Source organism: Lepidochelys kempii, chromosome 1 (genome assembly GCF_965140285.1).
Source record: "Lepidochelys kempii isolate rLepKem1 chromosome 1, rLepKem1.hap1, whole genome shotgun sequence".
Taxonomy (NCBI): Eukaryota; Metazoa; Chordata; order Testudines; family Cheloniidae; genus Lepidochelys; species Lepidochelys kempii.
The window spans coordinates 191,214,652-191,236,306 of NC_136380.1; the positions used below are offsets into that span (position 1 = coordinate 191,214,652).

Here is a 21,655-nt window from a genome sequence, read left to right on the forward strand (position 1 = left end):
CTGTGTGGGGCCCTGGAGTCCCAGACTCTTCGTCTGCCCTTGTCAGTGTGCCCCGGGGTGTGTGAACACAGGCTGGGGGCTGCTCTTGTGCATCCCGCTTCCCCCAGGACTGGTGAGGGGCCTGGAGCTCCTCACAGCAGTCTGGGCTCTTTGGGCAGCTCTTACCACTGCCCAGCTCCAACTTCCAGCCTGGTCAGGGGGCGGGGCCTCAGGGAGGAAGAGGAGGAGCAAGGGCGGGACTCCTGCATGTGTCCCATTTTTGCAGTTTGAAAAGATGGCCACCCTAATATTGAGTCATCCATCATATTTTGCTGCAGAATCCTGGTCTAACAAGGGAACACACTGAATAGAAAATCACAAAGATTGTTTGTGGTCTAATTTTAATTTTCTGCACTTTTCAATATTGTTGGTTCAAATTTTTGTCAAATCTTATTAATAGACATTATCAACTGAGCATATTTCAAATCAGATTCTTCTGAGCATGTTCACTTGCCATGATTTACTAAAAAGGCGATCTATAATTCCGTCTCTATTTATCAGTGAGTGATAAATGTGTTCGCTTTACATTGTTCATGTTTTGGATCCAGGAAGAATAATTTAGATGCAGATTCAGCCTAAAGAATTCTAGGAATTCAGCCTAATGCTTCTGTGTACTTCAGAAGAACCTGCAATTGATTTTGCATTCAGGGCAGCAGACTCAACTAGATACATAGCAATTAAGGCTGTGAGTTTGTCACAGAAGTCATGGTTCCTGGCCAAGGGGAGCTGTGGAGCTGGTGCATGGGGACAGCGTGAGGAGCTAGGAGCTGAGGGATGGACATGTTGCTGCTTCAGGGGAGCCACGAATGGAGCCTGTGAGACCTGCCACCCCCCCAACCCCAGCACCAGCAGGGGTCCTGGGCTGCGAGCCACCACCTGCCACCACCTGCATGCCACCACGTGGCGCCCCCCCCAGCCCCCTCCCATGAGCACCCGCGACACTCCATGGCCAACCCCCCCACCCCAAGATTTAGTCAGGGGTTTACTGCCCGTGACCATACATGACTTTTACTAAAAATACCTGTGACTAAATTGTAGCCTTAATAGTAATCTGTACTACATACTACAGCCCTGGATCCTTCAAAATGCATTTGTCTTGTCTTTTGTTTGTTTTCACAGGAACTCAGTGTTATTCAGTGGAATCCATTCTGCAGAAGAGGTGGAAGTTTAAGGAGGGCAGGATTCCAGTCCAAGATGTGCAGCACTAAGTCACATCCTAGTGTAATGATCAGGGACTATGTATGTATGTATGTATATATATATATATATATATATATATATATATGTCATGACTTCCTGCTAATTATGCACATGTGGCAAACAGGAATAGAATCCCTGACCTTCAGCTCCATACTCAGACTCAAACCTTTACCACGTAAGCTAAAGAAGCAGTCCCACTAAATTAGGGTTCAAATCTGCCTCCCTTATATTGGGTTCTAGCACCTCACTCTGCAAATAGCTCCACTGAAATCAATCTGAATAAGGTGCTACTTACTCATCATGTGCAAGGATGGTGAAATCAGGTCTTTGGGAGGTAAAGGAAACTAACATGCTTAACCAGGCTGGATATTGATCCATGGAACAATTTGTATGTTGCACACACACAGTTCTGCTAGTATATTTACTCTAGGTTAGAAGTATAACATATTACTGTGAACAGAGATATGACATAGATGGAATGTCTATAACTCCAGATGGATTGTTCAGAGCAAGAGCTGGAATAAAGCTTTTCTTTCTTGGATTTCAAACAGGGCAGTATGAATATACAACAAAATTTAGTAAGTAACACATCATACAATTTTCTCAGGTTAAACCATCAATTCTGATAAGTGAAGTCTGACTGCATTTGGCACATGGCAGTAATAAATCTAAGTTAAGATATTTAAGCATAAATATAAACAATAAAGAATAAAAGGAAATAAATATGCCTTTTTAAAAAAAAATTAAGACTTTTTTTTGTTTTTTAAATGGAAACATTTAGGGAAGCTAACGTAATGGCAAAAATCATTTGTGAACTAACTCAAAGTCACTACAAACTTTATTTCTGTATTCCTTTCCACAGTTGAAACAGAGGATTACAGTGACATTATTGTATGGCCAGATAAGTTTGAGGTATGATCCCTCAATTTTGCTTGCCTTTAAAGAAATAAAATACCTGTTACAGATCTCTTCTGTGTATAAAAATACTGCAAATCTTTTTTTTCTTCTTGTTGCTGTCGATCAAACACACAGCCTTTATGTCCGTGGTTTTTCATGATATTCAGTCAGTTAATGTTCAAATGGCTCTAGGGTTCAGTTTCAATGTTTTACTTGGAAGGATGTTTACATATTTTTTCTTTTCAAAATTATTATCTGTATTATCAGTTAGTTACTAGAAGGGGAAAAGAAAGCACCCACCCTTTAGGATTAAAAATTTTTGTTCCTATTTTTAAGGCATTGATACTCAATATTTGAGTTTTTTAGTGGGCTTGAAGTTACCAACAATGTTCCCAACAGTGTTGTGAGAGCTCCTTTAATTCGTGCAGTTTTCTCAGCCATCACTATTTGCCCTTTGAAGCAACTTCTCTCTCTCTCTCTCTTTCTTTGACCTGAGCAACATCATTTTGGTACCTTACACAGGAACAGGGCTATTCTTTGTATGATTTTCTAGCGCTTTAATGCTGCTAATAATCTTCTTCTGAGGACCAACAACTGTAACACCAACCTTCTTCATATCACTGAAAGAAAGAGAACACAGGGTTGATAAATGTGATGTCCTCTACCTCTGTGTTTCACACTGCCTTTTCCCTATTGCTAGATTGGAGACTGTATGAGAACAGAAACCAGTGAGAATCTCTCTCTCTCTCTCAAAAAAAATAGCACAATAGGAGAAGATCTCACCGAGCTGTGTTCTGCTTTGTTTAGCACCAGAAAATACCCACCCAAAAGATGAGACAAGTGCTGATTGTGGACCTGAGTCGACTATTGAGATTCCTGGGGTCTTTTCCCTGCTGAAGCAGCATTTCATGCTGTGACCGTCTGGCCTGATTTTTTTCCCTGAATCAGGCCTGCCATCTTGCACACTGAGCCCTTTTAGCAGTTTGGCTTCCACAGCTCTGGGATTGATGCTGAAATGTATAGCTACATGGTCACATTCACAGGCCCTGCTGTGTCTTTGCCTTCGGTTTCTCCAGACCATCTAATCCCTTTGTTGGGCACCGTGGAAATGTGACTTCACACTTTTGCAGTGAGGCTAATTAGCTATTAGTCCACAGGAAACTGGCCATTACTAGTGGGTTTCTGCAATGTTCCCAGGGGGTCTTTGCCATTATCAACTTTTTTTTTTTTTTACAATTGGCTAATTGGCTGTATTTATGTGTTTTAATTTCCATACTGCAGCTATTGGTTACTTGTTCCCCATCACTTAGCTGCCACCAATGTATACCATTAAGAAGTCAATATTCTCTCTGGCACAGTATCTTCATAACCATACCTGACATGTTCCCAGGTGCAGAGAGACTATTACCACAACACTCTGTACTGCAGGAATAAAGATGGTACACATTTAAATTTAAACAAACTAATTCATTCCAGCTGGATACATGAATTTGTAACACCAACTCCTCCAGCTTGTTCCTCGAGATGCAGGAGGAAATCAGGGCTCATTCAAAGCACCAATTTGAACCAGTTCCTTCCCTGCTCTATATAAATGGAATTTAAGGTAGATTAGAAGGATTGTAGCATTTGTAACATTTTGGGAATAATGAAAAATATTCTTTTCTCAATGCATGTGTGCATGGCTTATTAATATTAATGAGTATTGGGTGTCATGTTCTGTCCCAATTAGTGGCACCGAGACCACTTAGAGAGAGAGAGATAAAATGAGTCTGCTCTACAGCCTTAGCTGACAGCTAGTTGGCTTTTAGCTCATGCTATAGAGGCTCATGCGCTAAGCTCCAGAGGTCCCCAGTTCGATCCCAACTGCCAACGACTGGGCTCTGTTGGTGTTACATATGCACATCAGATGATTTGAACAAGAGGATGATAAATTGTTTAAGGGAAGCTTGGTTGCAACCAACAAATGATTTGACATTTCTATTTGTCCACATTCATGCATAAGTACAACAAATAGCGGGGTCAAATTTAAAGTCCTAACTATGCCTTCCTTTACCTCAATGGCAACATGAACTGCACCTAAGTAGGTGCTCAGGGATGAACTGGATTAAAAATGTCCTAAAATCTCTTAGGTTTGCTTATCTCATGCTACCTCTCCTTTAAACATTCCCACCATCTTCCTGAGAGAGTTAAAACCCTCAGTAACATCCTCAGGCTCTCCTCCTGCTTATAAATGTAGTGATCATCTAATCAGGGACAGAAAGGTGACTTCTGGCCAGTCACCCAGCCAGCATAGTGAAGACCTGCAGCTATGGACACTTGCAGTCCATGGACACTGTTACCATTGAGACAACTGTGTCATTGAATTGACTCTAAAACACATCTTTCTAATGTTATTTTGCCTTCCTAATAGTATCATAATGTGTCTCACCATCTGTTATATATTGCTTACATCCTAGATATTGAGCTCTCTACAGCAGTGACTGTCTTTATACTGGTTATTTGTACAGTAACTGACTCCAGGGGGAATTCTGTGCCACCGTGTGTGCACATAATTAATGAGCCATGCAAATTTATAATTTTTTACACAGAAAAAAGCTTCTGCCAGAAAGTTGCTGCAGTTCCACTTTTTGCCCACCAGAGGGCAAGATGGCACTAGAACAGAGCAAACTCAACAGAAAATAACTTGGGCTGGAAAGTTACTGCAGTTCTGCCTTTTGCTCACCAAAGGGTGCTGTGGCAATGGAACAGAGCAGCAGCTCCCAGCCAGCTAGGAAGGAGAAAGCCTCCCTTCTTCGCAGCACTTTTTGGGCCAGGGGATATGGGGAGACATCATGGGGCTGCTGGGAGGTCAGACAGGGGCTCATAAGGGCTAGTGGGGGATGACAGACTGGGGCAGGGGCTGAATAGGAATGGAGGCACAGGGCCACATGGGTAGAGGGGTGGCTGAGTGGGGGCATTAAATGGAAAGACCTTCTCCTGACTCCACTGGGCTCTGTGTGAGCACAGGAGTCTGCTTACACAGAGCAAGCTGCAGTCCTCATGCCATCTGCAAAACGGTTTGTTTTCTATACATACATAAGAACTAAATTTTGAATTTACACTTGAAAATGGCCTTTAAATACAAGAGAGTATTTTTAAGCTATTCTTGTTAAAGCTTAGTCCAAAAATGTGACTTGTGCATGTTTAAAATAAAAAATATCCATGGGCACTACAAATTGCACTAACTTACTCTATGGAAATCTTGGCTATTGTGTCACATGAACTGTATTCCACGCCTGTGAAGATGTCCTTGCACTGTCCTGTCCGAATCCCGTTGAGCCAGTCACCTGTCATGCGGAATGCTGAGATGTCAACGTTGCTTTGGTCCAGGAGAAGATTTGATGGCCTGGAATAAAAAGAAAGTAAGAGAGCCGGAGTAAACATAAGATACACTTTGTGTCTAAACTTAACACCAACACCAGCAGGAGTTCCCAGCTGCTCTCCTGTTCATCTGTGGAATTTATCCACCACTGTGGCCTCATTTGTTCAAGTTGGCAGCATTGAGGAACACTGTGTAATCATCTTGTTTATGAGCTCCAACTACTCGGCTCATCCAGGTGCTTTAACTCATGGAAGCATTACCAGTATGTGATACATATTTTTTACATTATAATTTAATTTCAGTCTGTATGATTTCTAACAGCAGATTGTTGTTGGATTAATAGCAACAGGGAAGTAAACGTCCTATTGAAAATAAGCATAAGAAGTGTGACAAGGTAGGTGAGGTAATATCTTTTCTTGGGCCAACTTCTCTACTGCCAGGAAGAGCTGGATGACAGGTATCCCTGCATTTGGTAGCATTACGGAGGGCCATACTTGAGGCTCTCATAATGATCTACCAATGCAGTCAGACATGGTGATGGGGCTCTCCTTTTCCAACTTTGCTACTACACTGTAATGTCTTATGTTAGTGCACAGATGTGGACAAATGTCTGGCCTCCCCTGTATTGACATGAGTTGTTTTTTCTCATTGCATTGTTATCTTTTTTCTAAGCTGCACACAAAGCCTCTGAATACCCATGTGATCAGTATTCTTTCTGGTGGGCATGACATCTTAGTGTCCATATTAATTATTTCCCAGCTGCGACACTAATTAACATTATATCAGATTCTTCCATCTGTGATAGTATTTAAGAATATGAGCCACTACGGTAGATGCTTGTTTGCAGTAACACTTTGTAAGAGCAATCGCCGCTTATGAGCAACATTTCCCCTGGGACCACTTTCCTGGGACCCAGTGAATTGTCAACACTCCCGTAACAGCAACAACTGCTTAGGAACAACACAGCAAAAGGGCACCGATATGTTGCTATTAATGACCGTCTACTGTATTCTCTTCAATTTTGACCTCCCCTACAGCTACTGTGAGCCTGCCCTGATTCAACAAAGCACACACTTAACTTGAAGCACATGCTTACTTTCATTGAGGTCTATTGTGTGCTTCAGTGCTTTGCTGAATTGAAGCCATTTTGTGCAACTGACTGGAGACTAAGGGACAAAAGTAACCTGAACTCAATTTTATTGCCCACCAGAAAAGGCTATACCAGGAGCTCCTCCTACTGGAAGTTCCACTGGAATTACCCCAGTTTTGTTTTGGCCCAAAAAATCAGTGTGAATGCTTTCCTACATCTCTTATTACTGATCCCCACCTTCACTATCATTGTAGATAGGCAACAAACAATGTAAACCATTTGATACTTACTAAGCACAAAACAAGACAGTGAAAATTAATGTGTCTCTTGCTACACAGCATCTAACCACGCAGCAAAACAGGAAGAGCACCAGGACCCCTGCAATAGTGCTCGTTCCACCCTAATATGCTCTACTGAGCTGTGGACAGTATGTTGAAACAGATCCTTAAATAACAAAGAGAGGCTGCCTGACAATATGCTGATTTAGTGTTTGGCAGGAGACAGCCATCCTCAGCACTGAAGCTCTGTGTGAGGGGCTACATGGTGGGCCTGACAGCAGAAGAGCCACGTTCTGTGCACACTGCAGAGAGGTTCATTGCACCAGCACCAAGAACAGTGGAAAGGAGTGCTCAGATGACAGGCCGCACCATCTGCATTTACAGAGGTGGCCCACCCACATCAGGCAAGTGGCATAAATAGCTGTTGGGACTTCCCTGTCATCTCAGGCCCTAATCCTCGGCAGTTCATCTGGACTAAACCTAATTATTCCAGCTTTAGGTGGCTATCTGAATTTCTTCACCAGGAATCAGGAGCGAAGGAGAGTGGTTAAAGATCACGCTTCAAATGCCATGATTTAAAGTTAAATGATTATGCCATGTTGCAGCTGGGTATGTGGTTCATTAATATTTGTAATGGGAGAACTGATTTGGGTTCAAAAGACCTACCACCAAGGACTATTCTCCCAAACTTGAACAGAATCTGAGGTTTGGAAAAACTTTTAAGGCAGAATTTATGAAGGGACCCCAAATGGAGTTAAGTACTCAAATTCCAGTGGATTTCAATGGGAGCTGGGTGCATAATTCTTTAGGGTTTGAAAATCCCAGCCTTAATTATTTTCACGTTCTTTTGCCCTTTTAAGTTTCATTAGGATCAGAAGTACTAAAGAAGCATGCTCATGCGATACGTCTGACCCTGGTGGGGATGAGGAAATACCAGAATTCTTACGCATGCAATTCTGACCTCAATTTTTAAACTAAAGAAGTTTGGCTAAGTTCAAATAAGCCACTTTGACTTTTGGCTACATGTCCAAACCAAACCTTCCATCTTTGAGGTTTTGCCTAGCATTAGTTTGATAAATCGATTCCTCTTATACATTATAAAAAGCTTTTAGAACGCAGGCTTTAGAAATTGTGGCTGGCTGCTTGACTGCTGTAGCAAAAATACACATATCACGACCTATACAATTACCCAGACTGTGCACAGTGTACTGTCATGTACGGTAGGAGACCCGTGTTTGGTACAAATCGCTAGATTTCCCCTTTCTGGATCACTGGACACTATTGTGAAGCCAGTAAGAAGCTTCAGAACATGCTGCCTTAGAAATTGGAAAGGCCTTGATAATCAGCCTTTCAGCAATTGTTGTTGCAGCCTCACGTTCAATTCTCAACCAGATTCAAGAGCAGCAACTCAGTTGATCAGAAACCTACGTATCTTCTTAGCATGGGCATTATGTTTTGCCTGGCAATCCTCTCTTTACAGGCTGAGCAGTCGAACAATTGGTTGTTGTCTGGAGAAATGGGCTTGGGAGCCTGATCCTCCGTTGATGTCAATCATTGCTCCTCCAATGGCACTATGACATTTTACACCAGCTGAAGATTTGGGCCCTGAGAACAATCTTAGATGGGAAAGACATTTCCTGACTATCTACCATCACGCACCATACCACTCAGAGAATAATCGTGATAGAAGACACTGGAAAACAGTACAACAAGCCTGGTGGGACGGGAGAAGAGCAACAAGGGAAACATGGCCAGGGGGTTAAAGAAACAATTTGCAGACATGGCCCTTTAAAGCTAAGCACATACACTCCCACTGTCATGCCAAAAGCAGCCCTTAGGCACCTATGTAAGTGAAGTTTTGAACAGTGAATGGTTGGACGCCCAAGTTTGGCAAGCAGATCCAGGGTGTACCCAGTAGCCATATGGTCTACACCTAGCTAACTACTGTTTGTCCCATGAAGAGTCACTTTTTATTTCTGGTTTTCTGAGTATAACATCTGGAATCCCAAGACATTTATTATGGGTATTTATGAAGTGTGCTTAGTGATAAAGCACGGAGAAAGTTTTTCTCTATCCAACGTAGTGTGTTACTTTTCCTTTTTCATCTGAACTCTAATAAAACAGGGCCTGACTCAACAATTGCTTAAAGAAAGAGTGAGCATAAACAAGCTGAAATAGAACAGGACCCTAGGATTAGGGATTAGAGTGGCCCAACAGAGCTTTTATGTTTATTACTTGGATCAAAGTATCACCAGGACAAAAAATATGACCTAATTTTTATGTAAGTGACCTCAGACTAACCAGCACTGTAAAGTATCATTTTTCTCCTTGTAGGATTCCAAGCAAAAATTAGTAACTTTCCTCCTCAGAGAGGACATCTGGACAGTTTATCAATGAACAGGAATTTGTCTCTCACTGTGAAGAGTCTGTGATGTCTCCTCCCATGCACCAAGGGAATGCTGGGCTTTCAGAGCATCTGCACATGCACACATCGGCATTTTTCTCCCCCTGACCCAGCCCCTAGACAGAAGGTCTGAACATGAAATTTATGGGCTGGGTGATGTGTGCCATGAGCTCACACTTAGCTAGACAAATTAGATGGGTTGCAATCCATGCAGCTGCAAACGACGTCCTGCAGGGTTCCACCTGATCTTTTACAGCTTTTCATAAATCAGTACCTACCAGCTTCAGAACAGAGTCATTAAAAAGAAATCATGGAAATTGCATGTTTGCTCAGGGAAACAGAGCAAAGAACATTTCCCCCGTTTTTTTTTTTTTTTAGGCTCTTTTGTTTTGTCCTCACCTCCACTCCCCAACCGCTACATTTTCAAATGGTTATCCATCCACTGGCATGGAGAAAATTCTCAGTGCTACTCATTCGTGCATTGTATATGGCTGGAGGTCCGTATTTGCTGACATGTGACACCCCTTCCCCCAAATAAGTAAAAATACAGCGACAAATTCAACCGTGAGATGCCAGATTGTGCTTTCTACACAATGCCCTGCTGCAGTCAGCTTTAAGTAGACGGGCCCACTGTGTTAACAGCTGAAATTAACTCTTGTGTTGTGCCCATAAGCACAGAAAACCATGGTTTTCTGTCAGTAAAACAGATTTTGTCACTATTCAAGGAACTTTGTCACAGCACATCATGTCTAGAAATAAATATATAAATAGCAAAGGAACTTCAGTCCCTGTTGTACAAATCTCTACTATAGGTGTGCCAGCTATCCAGTGAGAGAGAGAGAACTTAATTTGTAATTTCAGGTGCCATAAGCACCAGGAGAATGAAGCATTACTTCTGTGTAAAGGACAGCTTATTGCTGCTGGGTAGAGAAATCCCATATGCCACCTCCTGGATTCCATGTTCTGTTTTTTCCCCTAATCAATGTAACCTAATTCCCTATTTCTAAATTTGGAAATATCCTTTATACTTTCACACTTAAAAACAGGCATCTATAATTCCTTTTTCTCTTACAAAAAGTAAAACGACACCTTCACTACATTGCTTTGAATGCAGATGACTTTGTGACTTCAAGCACTGAAATTCTAGACTAACGCTCAGGACAACATAGTTATCTCCGACCTTAGAAAAAGAGAGTGCATGTGAAGCAATTTTAGTTTTATCTTCTATAGCAAATGGAATCATGAGTGTACGTGCTTCCCAACAGGAGACCAGTAAATAAATGTCACACTGAGGAGAAGTAGAGCCATTGTGTTTACTTTAATTATCCCTGGACCTTAAGGACTAGAATCTTTGCAGTTACAGCTATTTATGCCTGGCTTAAAGCATCCCTCTGGTAAAATTAGCAGCTTTGTTCTTAAAATAAAAATTTGCCTTGCTGTTTGGCATATTTTCTCCCCCCTCCCCCGAGATTTCATATCGTGTTTGCTGAGTTTGAGAGTAAACCAGATTGTTGCTCCTCTTTGTTTTTGAGGTCAAAAGTGGGTACACTTTGTTGTTACATAGATCACTAGTTAGAAATTGCAAGCAGTAGTCTTTCCCAGCTTCCTTTCCAAATACAGCTCACACTCTTTACAAGTACAAGCTTCCTTCCCCTCACTTTGCTTCCTGGGTTTTGGCATTATTAACCAAGAAAAAATGCAAGATATTAAAGATCAGCTCACATCTTTTCTTCAGACGTGGCTATTCCTAGGGTTCCTCGCTCAGGACTGCTCAGCCTACATCCTAAACCCTTGCCCTCCAGACAGCCATCACACCTGCTTTATATTCAAGTGGGGGAAAGGAGCTACTTGCCTCATTTGACTCTTTTACATACACCTCCACCCCACCAGGCCCAGGGCACAAGCTCTGGTTTCCTCTCACTGTGAGGGACTAAAAATGTAACCTCAGTGCCCAGGTGAGACTAAAAATGTAACCACAGTCTCACTCCACAATTGGCCAGAGCTGCATGTGAGTTCAGAAAGGTCCCCCCTAATCTCTCCATTGTCAAGGCAATTACCAATGAAGGATGTGTCTTGAGTTTCTATAGCTGCTGGTAACCTAAGTAGCTCAAGCTGCATTCAGCACTCCCACACCAATGGTTGGGTGCACCCTGAGTCCACTGAGCTGGTTATTACAAGCAGTACTCACACTGAAGTCTCAGCGCTCACAGTCTCAGCAAGACCACGTGTTGCCCCCATTGTCACATTCTACAAAGGGACACCATTTTTTGCATGCACTATTTTCCTCACACAAATAACAGACCATAGGAAGGGCTGCTGGCTCCTACCTAGAGTCTGGATGAGCGTCCTTTTTGGTTTTGACCTTAGCATTTCTTTAAAGTCACACTGCCTCATTGGACAGCCGTTGATTTATTTACACTCCCCATTGCCCACAGGCAAAATACACACAACAGGAAGGGTCCCTCTTAGACACTGAACAAATGTTCTTTTTGAGCTGCCTCTTCATACTGCCCAACCTCTTTTAGTTTTCTCCCCAAATGTTCCTTGAGCAGATCCTTGGATGATGCTGCAGGTCAGGGTTGCAGTCATAGCCCTTGTGGTTTACCCAACAGTTTAGCCTCCATGAGAGAGCCTCTTGCCAGCTTAGATAGTTGGTGCTGGCATACCCTTATCTGCATCCTCCAAAGCAGACTATTAAAATACTATTCTAAAATAATTCAGGCATCAGTTCTCCTGCAGTTCATTCCTTTGGCTTGAGCCAATGCACAGCCCAGTTGTCCAACTGCTGGGCAAAAGAAAAGGGCTCACCCTGAAACAACATTCTGGTATTTTTCTTCCAAGGTCCCCAGGAAGTCCAGAATCGCAGCATCTTGCTCAGGGTCTGATATGCAGCGTGTGCTTCTCTTGTTAAAAACCAAACAGACAGCCTAGGAATCCTCTTCCCTTGCTCCCCACGGAGGGGCGCTATGCTGCTGCAGCAGATGGCTGCGAGTCAGTGAAGATGACTACATAAACCTATAAGTTATCATCTTGGACAGGTAAAGATCAATACCCAATGCTAATCTGAGCCGTGTCTCCAGTTTGACAATCCTCAAGAACATCTGCTCCAGGAATAGTCTTTGCTGTTTCTGGTGTGCTGCCGCCCAGGCCTGCTGCTATAAGCTGCAGAAAGATCTGCTGCTGTAGTTCTTATTGTTCCCTGACCCATTTCAGGACCTACCTCTTCTCTTTTGACACCCATTTTGCAGTGTGTCTTAAAAACAAAAAGCTCCTGACGCTACTTTTACGTTTCCCAAATTGCTCTGAAAACATAGTCCACACCCTATTTACATGGGGTCTAGCTTTATTAACAAAGAAAATAATAGGAGTAGCTTAAGTCTTCTCAGCCTTGGAAGCTTCTAAAGTTCCTCACTCAGAGCTGCTCAGCCCACACATTCGGTCATCTCTCTCCAGGGAGCCATCTCCAAACCCACTGTACCAGGTAAAGTAAAGACTCAACAAGTCACCTACCTCAGTGTCAGTACAATTCACTTTACACTTTCCCAGCAGGATCAACACTGGCTACCAGGGTAGGGCGTTTTAGACCAAACCCACCACTATTTACAGGTACGTATTTTCTACTTGTTATACACAGTGCCGTATTAGCTATACAATTAAGCAACTGATGTCATGGTGCAGGGTATTTCTTAGGGATTCCTGACTGGCTGAGAGGCTGCCCATTAACTCTATCCAGGCATTATTGCTAAAACAATCTCTTGAAAAGAGAAAAAAAGTGCCATTAGAAGGCTTATAAAATGTTGTACTGGCTCCCTGTCTGTTCCATGTTGCGCTGTGACCTGCCTTACGCAGGCATCACATCTCACATTTGGCTGTATTGTGAATCTCAAGGCAGACTTAACGCTTACTATATCAGGCACAGTTTGTTTTCTAGCACTTCCAGCTTAGAATTTCCATTAATGGTAATGAGGGCTGCACAGTAAAAGCCCTGAATATTGAGTTGAGAATAACAGAACAGATCCCTTCCGAATCACAACAAACAGCAAGTAATAAAAGAGGAGCGGTTACTCTCCTTGTGCAGTAACTGGAGTTTTTCAAAATGTGTCCTTCTGTGGATGGTCCAGTTCAGGTGTGCGTGCACCCTGAGCCTTTGATTGGAGATTTTTGGTCGCAGTGCATGTGCCCTACTTACCCTTGTGCCCCATACTGAGGTCATAGAAGGCTACATGGGCGAACTGCCCTCGGTTTCTTCTCTATCACAAAGAAACTCCAAAACAGTGGAAAGAAGGGAAGATAGCGGAGCACCCTAGGTGACACACACCTAGAAGAGCTCCAGTACTGCACAAGGTGAGTAGCCTTCTTCTCTGAGTAGCATCGCTTCAGGTCACTCCCTAGCAGTAACCCCTTAAGGAGATGGGAACACAGTCAATCACAGAAGAAAGAACTGCATTACCTACTACAGCAACTGACCTCGCAGAGTGAAACAAAGACCAATGGGTGGAAAATATATGTACCAAGGACCATGTTGCAGCCATTCAGATTTCAGCAACTGGAATGTCCTTGAGTAGGCCTCTAGGGTAGATTGTGATCTAGTAGAGAGTACAGTCACTCAAAAGGGAGGTGGAACCTCAGCAGAACAGAAATTGGCAATAATTTATTCAGGGATCCATTTAGAAAGTCTCTGAGCGGAGACAGAAGCTCCCCTAGATCTATTTTCAATAGAAACAAAGAGTCTAGGTGTCTTCCTGAATGGCCTAGTTCTATTCAAGTAAAAGACTAAAGCCGTCTTCACATATAGTGTATGGAAGGCAGATTCCTCTGTAGACTGATGGGGATTAGAAAAGAAAAGAAAAGAAAAGAAAAGAAAAGAAAAGAAAAGAAAAGAAAAGAAAAGAAAAGAAAAGAAAAGAAAAGAAAAGAAAAGAAAAGAAAAGAAAAGAAAAGAAAGAAAGAAAGAAAGAAAGAAAGAAAGAAAGAAAGAAAGAAAGAAAGAAAGAAAGAAAGAAAGAAAGAAAGAAAGAAAGAAAGAAAGAAAGAAAGATGAATAATTTGGTCAATGTGAAACTCAGAAGAAACCGTAGGTACAAATTTTGGATGTGCTCTGCCTCCTTATGCGCGTGATGCTATTGTAAAATTTGAGCCATCAAATCTATAATAGAGAAAGTTTTTGCTTGAAATCCAGCCAAAAAACTTTGCACAATGAAGCTTGAAGAATTATAGAAATCCCTAATCAGCTTCAATTGCTGACAAAAAGGAAAAAAAAGAAGTAGTAGTAGAAAAAAAAGGGTCAGAAGCTAATTTCAGAGTTTTATAGTTTGGGAAATATTTTCAATTATCCAACTCTTGGTTTTCATTGTGTCTCACAAATGAAACAAGAATCAACAAACCCTGTTGGATGCCAGTTTCACCAACTTGTTACGGGATGGATGAAGTATTTCTGACTCACCCACTGAATTCTGGAAAGCTTTCCATCTCTTTGTAATTGAGTGACATGTTCACCCATGTGAAAGTAATATACACTGGTCTCAAAAATAATAAGTCCAAGTACAAATATAATGGAATTGATGAAAACTGGGAGAATTATGAACTCACTTCCAGGCTACAAATATCCAAACAACGTAGAGGTTCAATTATAAAAAACAACAAAATGCTCAGATACCAAGAGAGAACAACAGGACATGAATGAAAAGAAATTATGATTAGGTTATGCAATGCTTTGGCAAAATTATATAACGTGCACTACTTCACTTGTACCGTATTCAGTTTCTACATCAGTTTGCAAAACTAGACACCTACGTGTACAGGAGAAGGCACAAGGGATATAAACATCTGAGCCCAAGGAGTACATACACAGCCAAGTAAAGAGAGACTTCACAAAAAGACGATGTAATTGAAGAATATGGATTTCATCTGGGGGAAGAAAGCGTGATGGCGTGTATAAACCCCACACCAGTGGTAAAGAGGTTAAAGAACTGCTGTGGGCTGGCCCTGCCCCTCTGGCCCTGTCAGTCATGTCAGGGGTGGAATAAGGTCTTAAAAGCAGGAATTTCTAGACTGTTGCTGAGAGAGCAGACAGTGGCTCTTACAGCTTCCAAGAGAGACTCCTGGACACCTTCAGTGGGACTGTCTCGGGAAAGCCATTCACTGTGCCTACAAGGAGGCAACAGATTTCCCTGTACCATCCGGGTAGGATAGGTTCAGCAATTCCCAACACGAGCATTTAAGTAGTTGGTACCACTACCTGCGACCCCTTTCAGGGTTACGGAATCAGAGAATACTCTAAGGGGACTAAAAGACTGGGACCCAGGAATCCCAATCCCTTTAAACACAATCAGATTATTTGACTCAATTTTTGTACCACAGACTCCTACTTAAGCAGAGGGGGGCACCTGTATGAAATACGTGCAGACAAAGGCCCTGAATTCAGCAAAGCACTTAAGCATATACTTAACTGACTTCATTGGGATTCAAGCTAAGCACATGCTTAAGTGCTTTGCTGAACTGGGGCCTAACATAAGAGACAAAGAAATGCAACAGGGGAGGGTGACAAGTTATATTGCACACCTCTAGGAATATGTATGTAATCTGGATGTAAGAGGGTAGCGACTATTTTAAACAAACAGCAGTGGATTACCAAACACATTTAAACATGTAAGGTTAAAAGCTATAAAAAGATGATTTTATATCTATAATATCTTTTTTTAAAATATCATTAGGCGAAATATATTCCCATACAAATTTCCATCATTTGTACCCAAATATCCGGGGGTAATTTCTACACTTACTTACAGACCTAGAGGTTCCTGTATGCAGCAGAATTAACTTGGTTCCACTGGTGTGTGTGTGGGTGTGTGAGACAGACAGAGGAAAGAGGGATTTGCAGGACACAGCTCCATGAGACTTTCAGCATGCTTTCAACAACAGGATTTTAACAGAAGGGCAGAAGTGGGGGTTAAAGGAGGGGTGGGAGCTACTGCAATGTAGATCCACTGGTGATTCCTAAATATTGACTAGGGGCATAGGTGTCATGGGAGTTACTGCAGCCTCACATAGCTGCTGTAGAATAACTTGTGGGAGAGGATTTCTCCAACCTAGCTCATTGGGCACAGTCTAGATCAGGGGTGGGCAAACATTTTAGCCCGAGAGCCACATCGGTGTTGCAAAACTGTATCGGGGGCCGGGTAGGTAAGGCTGTGTGTCCTCCAACAGCCTGGCCCCCACCCCCTATCCGCCCCCTGACTGCCCCCCCTCAGAATCCCCACCCCATCCAACCCTCTCACTCCCTGTCCCCTGACTGCCCCAACCCCTATCCACACCCCTGCCCCCTGACAGCCCACGCCCCCCCCCCGGAACTCCCATGCCTATCCAACCCCCCCTGTTCCCTGTCCCCTGACTGCCCCTCTGCAGAACCACTGCCCCTGCTCCCTGTCCCCTGATCGCCCTCCCCCCAGAACCTCTGCACCCTGCTCCCCATCCCCTGACTGCCCCCCAGGAGCCCGTACCCCTTATCCAACCCCCTACTCCCTGCCCCCTTACCATGCCACTCAGAGCAGCAGGAGCTTGCAGCCCCTGAGCAGCGGGCCAGAGTGCTGGCGGTGCGACGAGGTGAGGCTGTGGGGGAAAGGGGACAGCGGGGGCTAGCCTTCCTGGCTGGGAGCTCAAGGACCGGGCAGAATGGCTCCCGCAGGCAAGATGTGGCCCGCGGGCCGTAGTTTGCCCACCTCTGGTGTAGATACTTGGACTGTGTGTTGGGGAGTCATAATGCTTTTTTCCTGCTGCACGTCTATTCCTCTCATGCCTGCAGAGAGTAAAGGGAGACTTGCCAGAGTACTGGTAACGAATGTGTTATGAAAACTACATGTCCCTGTTTGCTATTCTGTCAGGGGTTATGTGATCACCAGGGTAAATTCCAGCACACAATTAGGGTATGTCTACACTGCAATTGGAGGTGAGATTGCAGCATATGAAGACCTATATGAGCTTCCTTTGATCTAGCTATGTTCAACCCTGTCTGCGATCCTGGGTACGTACTCAAGCAGCTATCCCAAGCTGAAATCCATGCTTCACTGCTATTGTTACTTCAGCTAGCTAGATCAAAGAAGTGCTGCAGTCATACCTCTGACTGCAGTATAGAAACACCCTGACAAGCATCTAGACAGGAAGACTTGACTAACTCCTCTAAGTATCACCTATTCACCAATAATTAAAGAACAAAACAGAGAGCCTACTGCTTTGAAGTTCAACCTGACCCACTGGTGAAGATGCATAAATTTGGACAAGGCTCAGGGTCCCAGGGCAGACAGAGGAACTTTGGAACAAATAAAAAAGTCTGCCCGTGAACTCAGAGACTGTCTTGGACTAAGAGAAAGGGCCTGCAGAGAGCTGCAGGCTGGACCTCAGGCTCAGAAGGGGTGACTGGGATGAGCAGAATCCACCTACATGGGCAAAGAAAGGATAAGGTTTAGGTCAGATAAGACGCATAGAGGCAGCTATTGTTTCAACCTTGTTTCTTTCTGCTTGCTAAATTTCTATGCACCAATACTTCACACTTGTTTTTGAAGAAGCTGTCCTGAGTCACAGAAACCTCATATTGGTCACAGAGAGAATTCTAAAATAGGACTCAATGTCAAGTTGGGCCAGCTGATGTAAATATGGTTAGTAAACAGGGAGTGCTGAAACCTGATGATCCAGTCTCAGGTGGGGTGAACCATGGGATTCCTCTCTGTAAGATATAGATCTCTCACTTGGAAAAAGTGCCCACAGAGAAACAGAGAGAGAGATCACAGGTGCAACTCACCCTTGAACCATAGCAACTAGTTTCTGAGTACTTTGGTATCTAGAGGTCACAGAAGAATTCTGTGCATGGGTTTGGTATTAGATGGATGAAACAAATAAATATTTTGTTTTAAATGCAAAAAAAAAAAAGAGTATGCAATGATTCCCACAAACCAAAACTGAAAACAAAATAAAATATGGAAATTATTCCCAACTCCCAATTCAGCGAAGCACTTATGCACTTGCTTAAATTTAAACACATACTTGTGCTTTTTTTTGCTTTTGCTGAACTGGGGCTTAAAAGACATTTAGAACAAACTCTTAACTGGGGAAGGTAATGCTTAAACTAATTTGGATTTAATACAATCAACTGCCGTATAACATGGAATAGCTATCCAAATAAACTCTTATCATTCACAATGTATTAAAAACCCCAGCAATTAATTATTAAAACATATTTACTGTGCAGGAGAATCAAATCGCATTATGTATTTTTAATAACCAAGCCCATTAGTATCGCTGCCGTCCTCTGCTCATTCTCTTCTTTGTGTACTAGTGGGAGAGAGGTGATTAGACTAGCAAGCTTCTACCTCAGGAAAAAAAAACGCACTGCCTGGGGCAAGAAGAAAAGGAGCCAGATCAATTCTATTTACATAGCAGGCTTTAACACTAACCAAGATTTTTCAGCTCCACCCCCATTTCCCTTGTTATGATATCCCCTTAGTTCACCATGATGGAACAGAATTAACATCTAGTAAGGGTTAGGTCAGCTGTGGAAGACAAGATATTTTAAGATACAGATAAAAAAAGAATAAACCCCTGGGATTCGTTTTTAAAGGACATTTAATATTATACTTTGTTGAGCCTCTCTCCTGAAAAGATGGCCCCCTCAGGTCATTACTGTGACGCATGCGTAACCCACACTGCCACTACCCAGACTGTACCTATTCTGTGAATATAGGACATCAGTCTCCAAGGCTGTCAGTCTGGGCCCTGCCATCAACATTTACACTTAAGATCAGGGAGCACTCCCTCCCCCCCCCTTTTAAAACAGCCTTAAAATCTAGCCTTTTCATAGCAGCCTCTTTAAGAGCCAGGTATTTTATGTGTAGTACAGACCTGTTAATCCGTACCTACTTAATCAGAACTATGGTATTTAACCATATCCTGCTTCTGTTCTCAAATGCCAGGGAATTCATCAGTTATTACCTCCTCTTTATCAGGACAGGACATTGCTTATGTCCCAAAACTCTCTGGATAAACAGGATTGTAAATTAGTCTTTTTAATGCAATTAGAAGATTTGTATCAGCATTCATGTTAGAAATGAGATCCTTATTAAGGCTCTGATTCAGCAAAACACTTCAGTACATGCTTAACTTGAAGCATTTTAGTCTTACTGAAGTATAAGGGAGTACTCCCATGTGTACGTAATTTACTGGATGAGGCCAGAAAAGAGTGGGGCATGACATACCTTTTTGGGGACACAATTCAGCAAGATACTTAAGCACCTGCCTAATTATAAGCATGTGAGTTGCTCCATTCTAGTTATGGGGTTACTTACATGCTTAAGTACCATGCTGAATCAGAGTAGCTGTGAGATACTAAGCACCTTCAGCATCAGCTGAAGTCAGTGGGAGGTCAGGGAGTTCCGCACATTGCAGGATCAAAACCAACGTGACTTGCACCTGAGATATTCATTTACCCAAGTTTAACACTTACCTGTCTCAGTTTAAAATTAGCTGGGTTTCACCAGCCCAAACAAACAGCTGTTATATTTTTATTTACAATAATCTCTTCTGACCAGAGAGCGGAAAGCTTCCTCTAGCCTTCAAGCATGCAAATAAGCAATGGATAAAACTGTGAAAGTGGATGGACAAAGCAAACATATTTTAATTACTGTAGGTGGAGAACGCAAACATTTATTTTCAACAAGTGTGATGTAGAATTTAACATGTCACCTTGCAGCCGCATTGGTGATTATTTTCAGACTGCTGGGATTACGGATCAGCTTGTCCAGGATGCTGACAATCTGCTCAAACTTGGGTCTGTTGTTTCTGTCTTTCTGCCAACAGTCCAGCATCAACTGATACAAGGCAGCTGGGCAGTCCATAGGAGGTGGCAAGCGGTACCCTTCATCCACAGCCTTGATTACCTACCAAGGATAAAAGATTTTAGAAAGTTTAGGCAATTAAATTAACTTATTTTATCAGTCCTGTGAAACACATTAGCACAGACACTTTATGTTTAAACAAATGTGTTTATCCACCAGTTTTCTGCAGAGTAACACTTCTGGTTTATCTGCAAAGTAAACCATGCAGCAAATTAGATATACAGAAAGTGCTACAGGAAGGTTAAGATACAGTATAAGGAAGGTTTCAGAGGAACAGCCGTGTTAGTCTGTATTCGCAAAAAGAAAAGGAGTACTTGTGGCACCTTAGAGACTAACCAATTTATTTGAGCATGAGCTTTCGTGAGCTACAGCTCACTTCATCAGATGTTTACCGTGGAAACTGCAGCAGACTTTATATACACACAGAAATCATGAAACAATACCTCCTCCCACCCCACTGTCCTGCTGGTAATAGCTTATCTAAAGTGATCAACAGGTGGGCCATTTCCAGCACAAATCCAGGTTTTCTCACCCTCCACCCCCCCACACAAATTCACTCTCCTGCTGGTGCTAGCCCATCCAAAGTGACAACTCTTTACATAATCAAGTCGGGCTATTTCCTGCATAGATCAAGGTTTTCTCACATCCCCCCCACCCCCATACACACACAAACTCACTCTCCTGCTGGTAATAGCTCATCTAAACTGACCATTCTCCAGGTTTAAATCCAAGTTAAACCAGAACATCTGGGGGGGGGGTAGGAAAAAACAAGAGGAAACAGGCTACCTTGCATAATGACTTAGCCACTCCCAGTCTCTATTTAAGCCTAAATTAATAGTATCCAATTTGCAAATGAATTCCAATTCAGCAGTTTCTCGCTGGAGTCTGGATTTGAAGTTTTTTACCAGCAGGAGAGTGAGTTTGTGTGTGTATGGGGGTGGGGGGGATGTGAGAAAACCTTGATCTATGCAGGAAATAGCCCGACTTGATTATGTAAAGAGTTGTCACTTTGGATGGGCTAGCACCAGCAGGAGAGTGAATTTGTGTGGGGGGGTGGAGGGTGAGAAAACCTGGATTTGTGCTGGAAATGGCCCACCTGTTGATCACTTTAGATAAGCTATTACCAGCAGGACAGTGGGGTGGGAGGAGGTATTGTTTCATGATTTCTGTGTGTATATAAAGTCTGCTGCAGTTTCCACGGTAAACATCTGATGAAGTGAGCTGTAGCTCACGAAAGCTCATGCTCAAATAAATTGGTTAGTCTCTAAGGTGCCACAAGTACTCCTTTTCTTTTTGAGTATAAGGAAGGTGAGACTCTAAAAAAAAAAACTTCTCCAAACTCACGTTGATTAGAGCCACGAAAATGCTACATAAGATGTGGGCGCTATTACACCAAAGATCAGATTGTCCCCCAACTGTCCACCATTTAGGATTATAAAAATTGTCACTCCCAATCTGATTATTGATCATTTACTTCCAATATCTTCATTAATAAGTATTAAT

At 42.7% G+C, this 21,655-nt stretch overlaps 1 protein-coding gene across 2 annotated transcripts in view; it reads right to left on the reverse strand.

Moving 5' to 3' along the window:
* Positions 1–1,001: 1,001 nt before the first annotated feature.
* The window catches only part of EPHA3 (EPH receptor A3), a 305,552-nt gene continuing 284,898 nt past the window's right edge, over positions 1,002–21,655 (reverse strand). For both annotated transcript variants that reach the window (XM_078848068.1, XM_073305634.2), the window contains exons 15-17: positions 20,001–20,194; positions 5,366–5,521; positions 1,002–2,756 (exon numbers count right to left, since the gene is read on the reverse strand). In XM_078848068.1, coding sequence (XP_078704194.1) covers positions 2,651–2,756; positions 5,366–5,521; positions 20,001–20,194 — 456 coding nt within the window. In that variant the 3' untranslated portion in view covers positions 1,002–2,650. The remainder of the gene's footprint in view (positions 2,757–5,365; positions 5,522–20,000; positions 20,195–21,655) is intronic.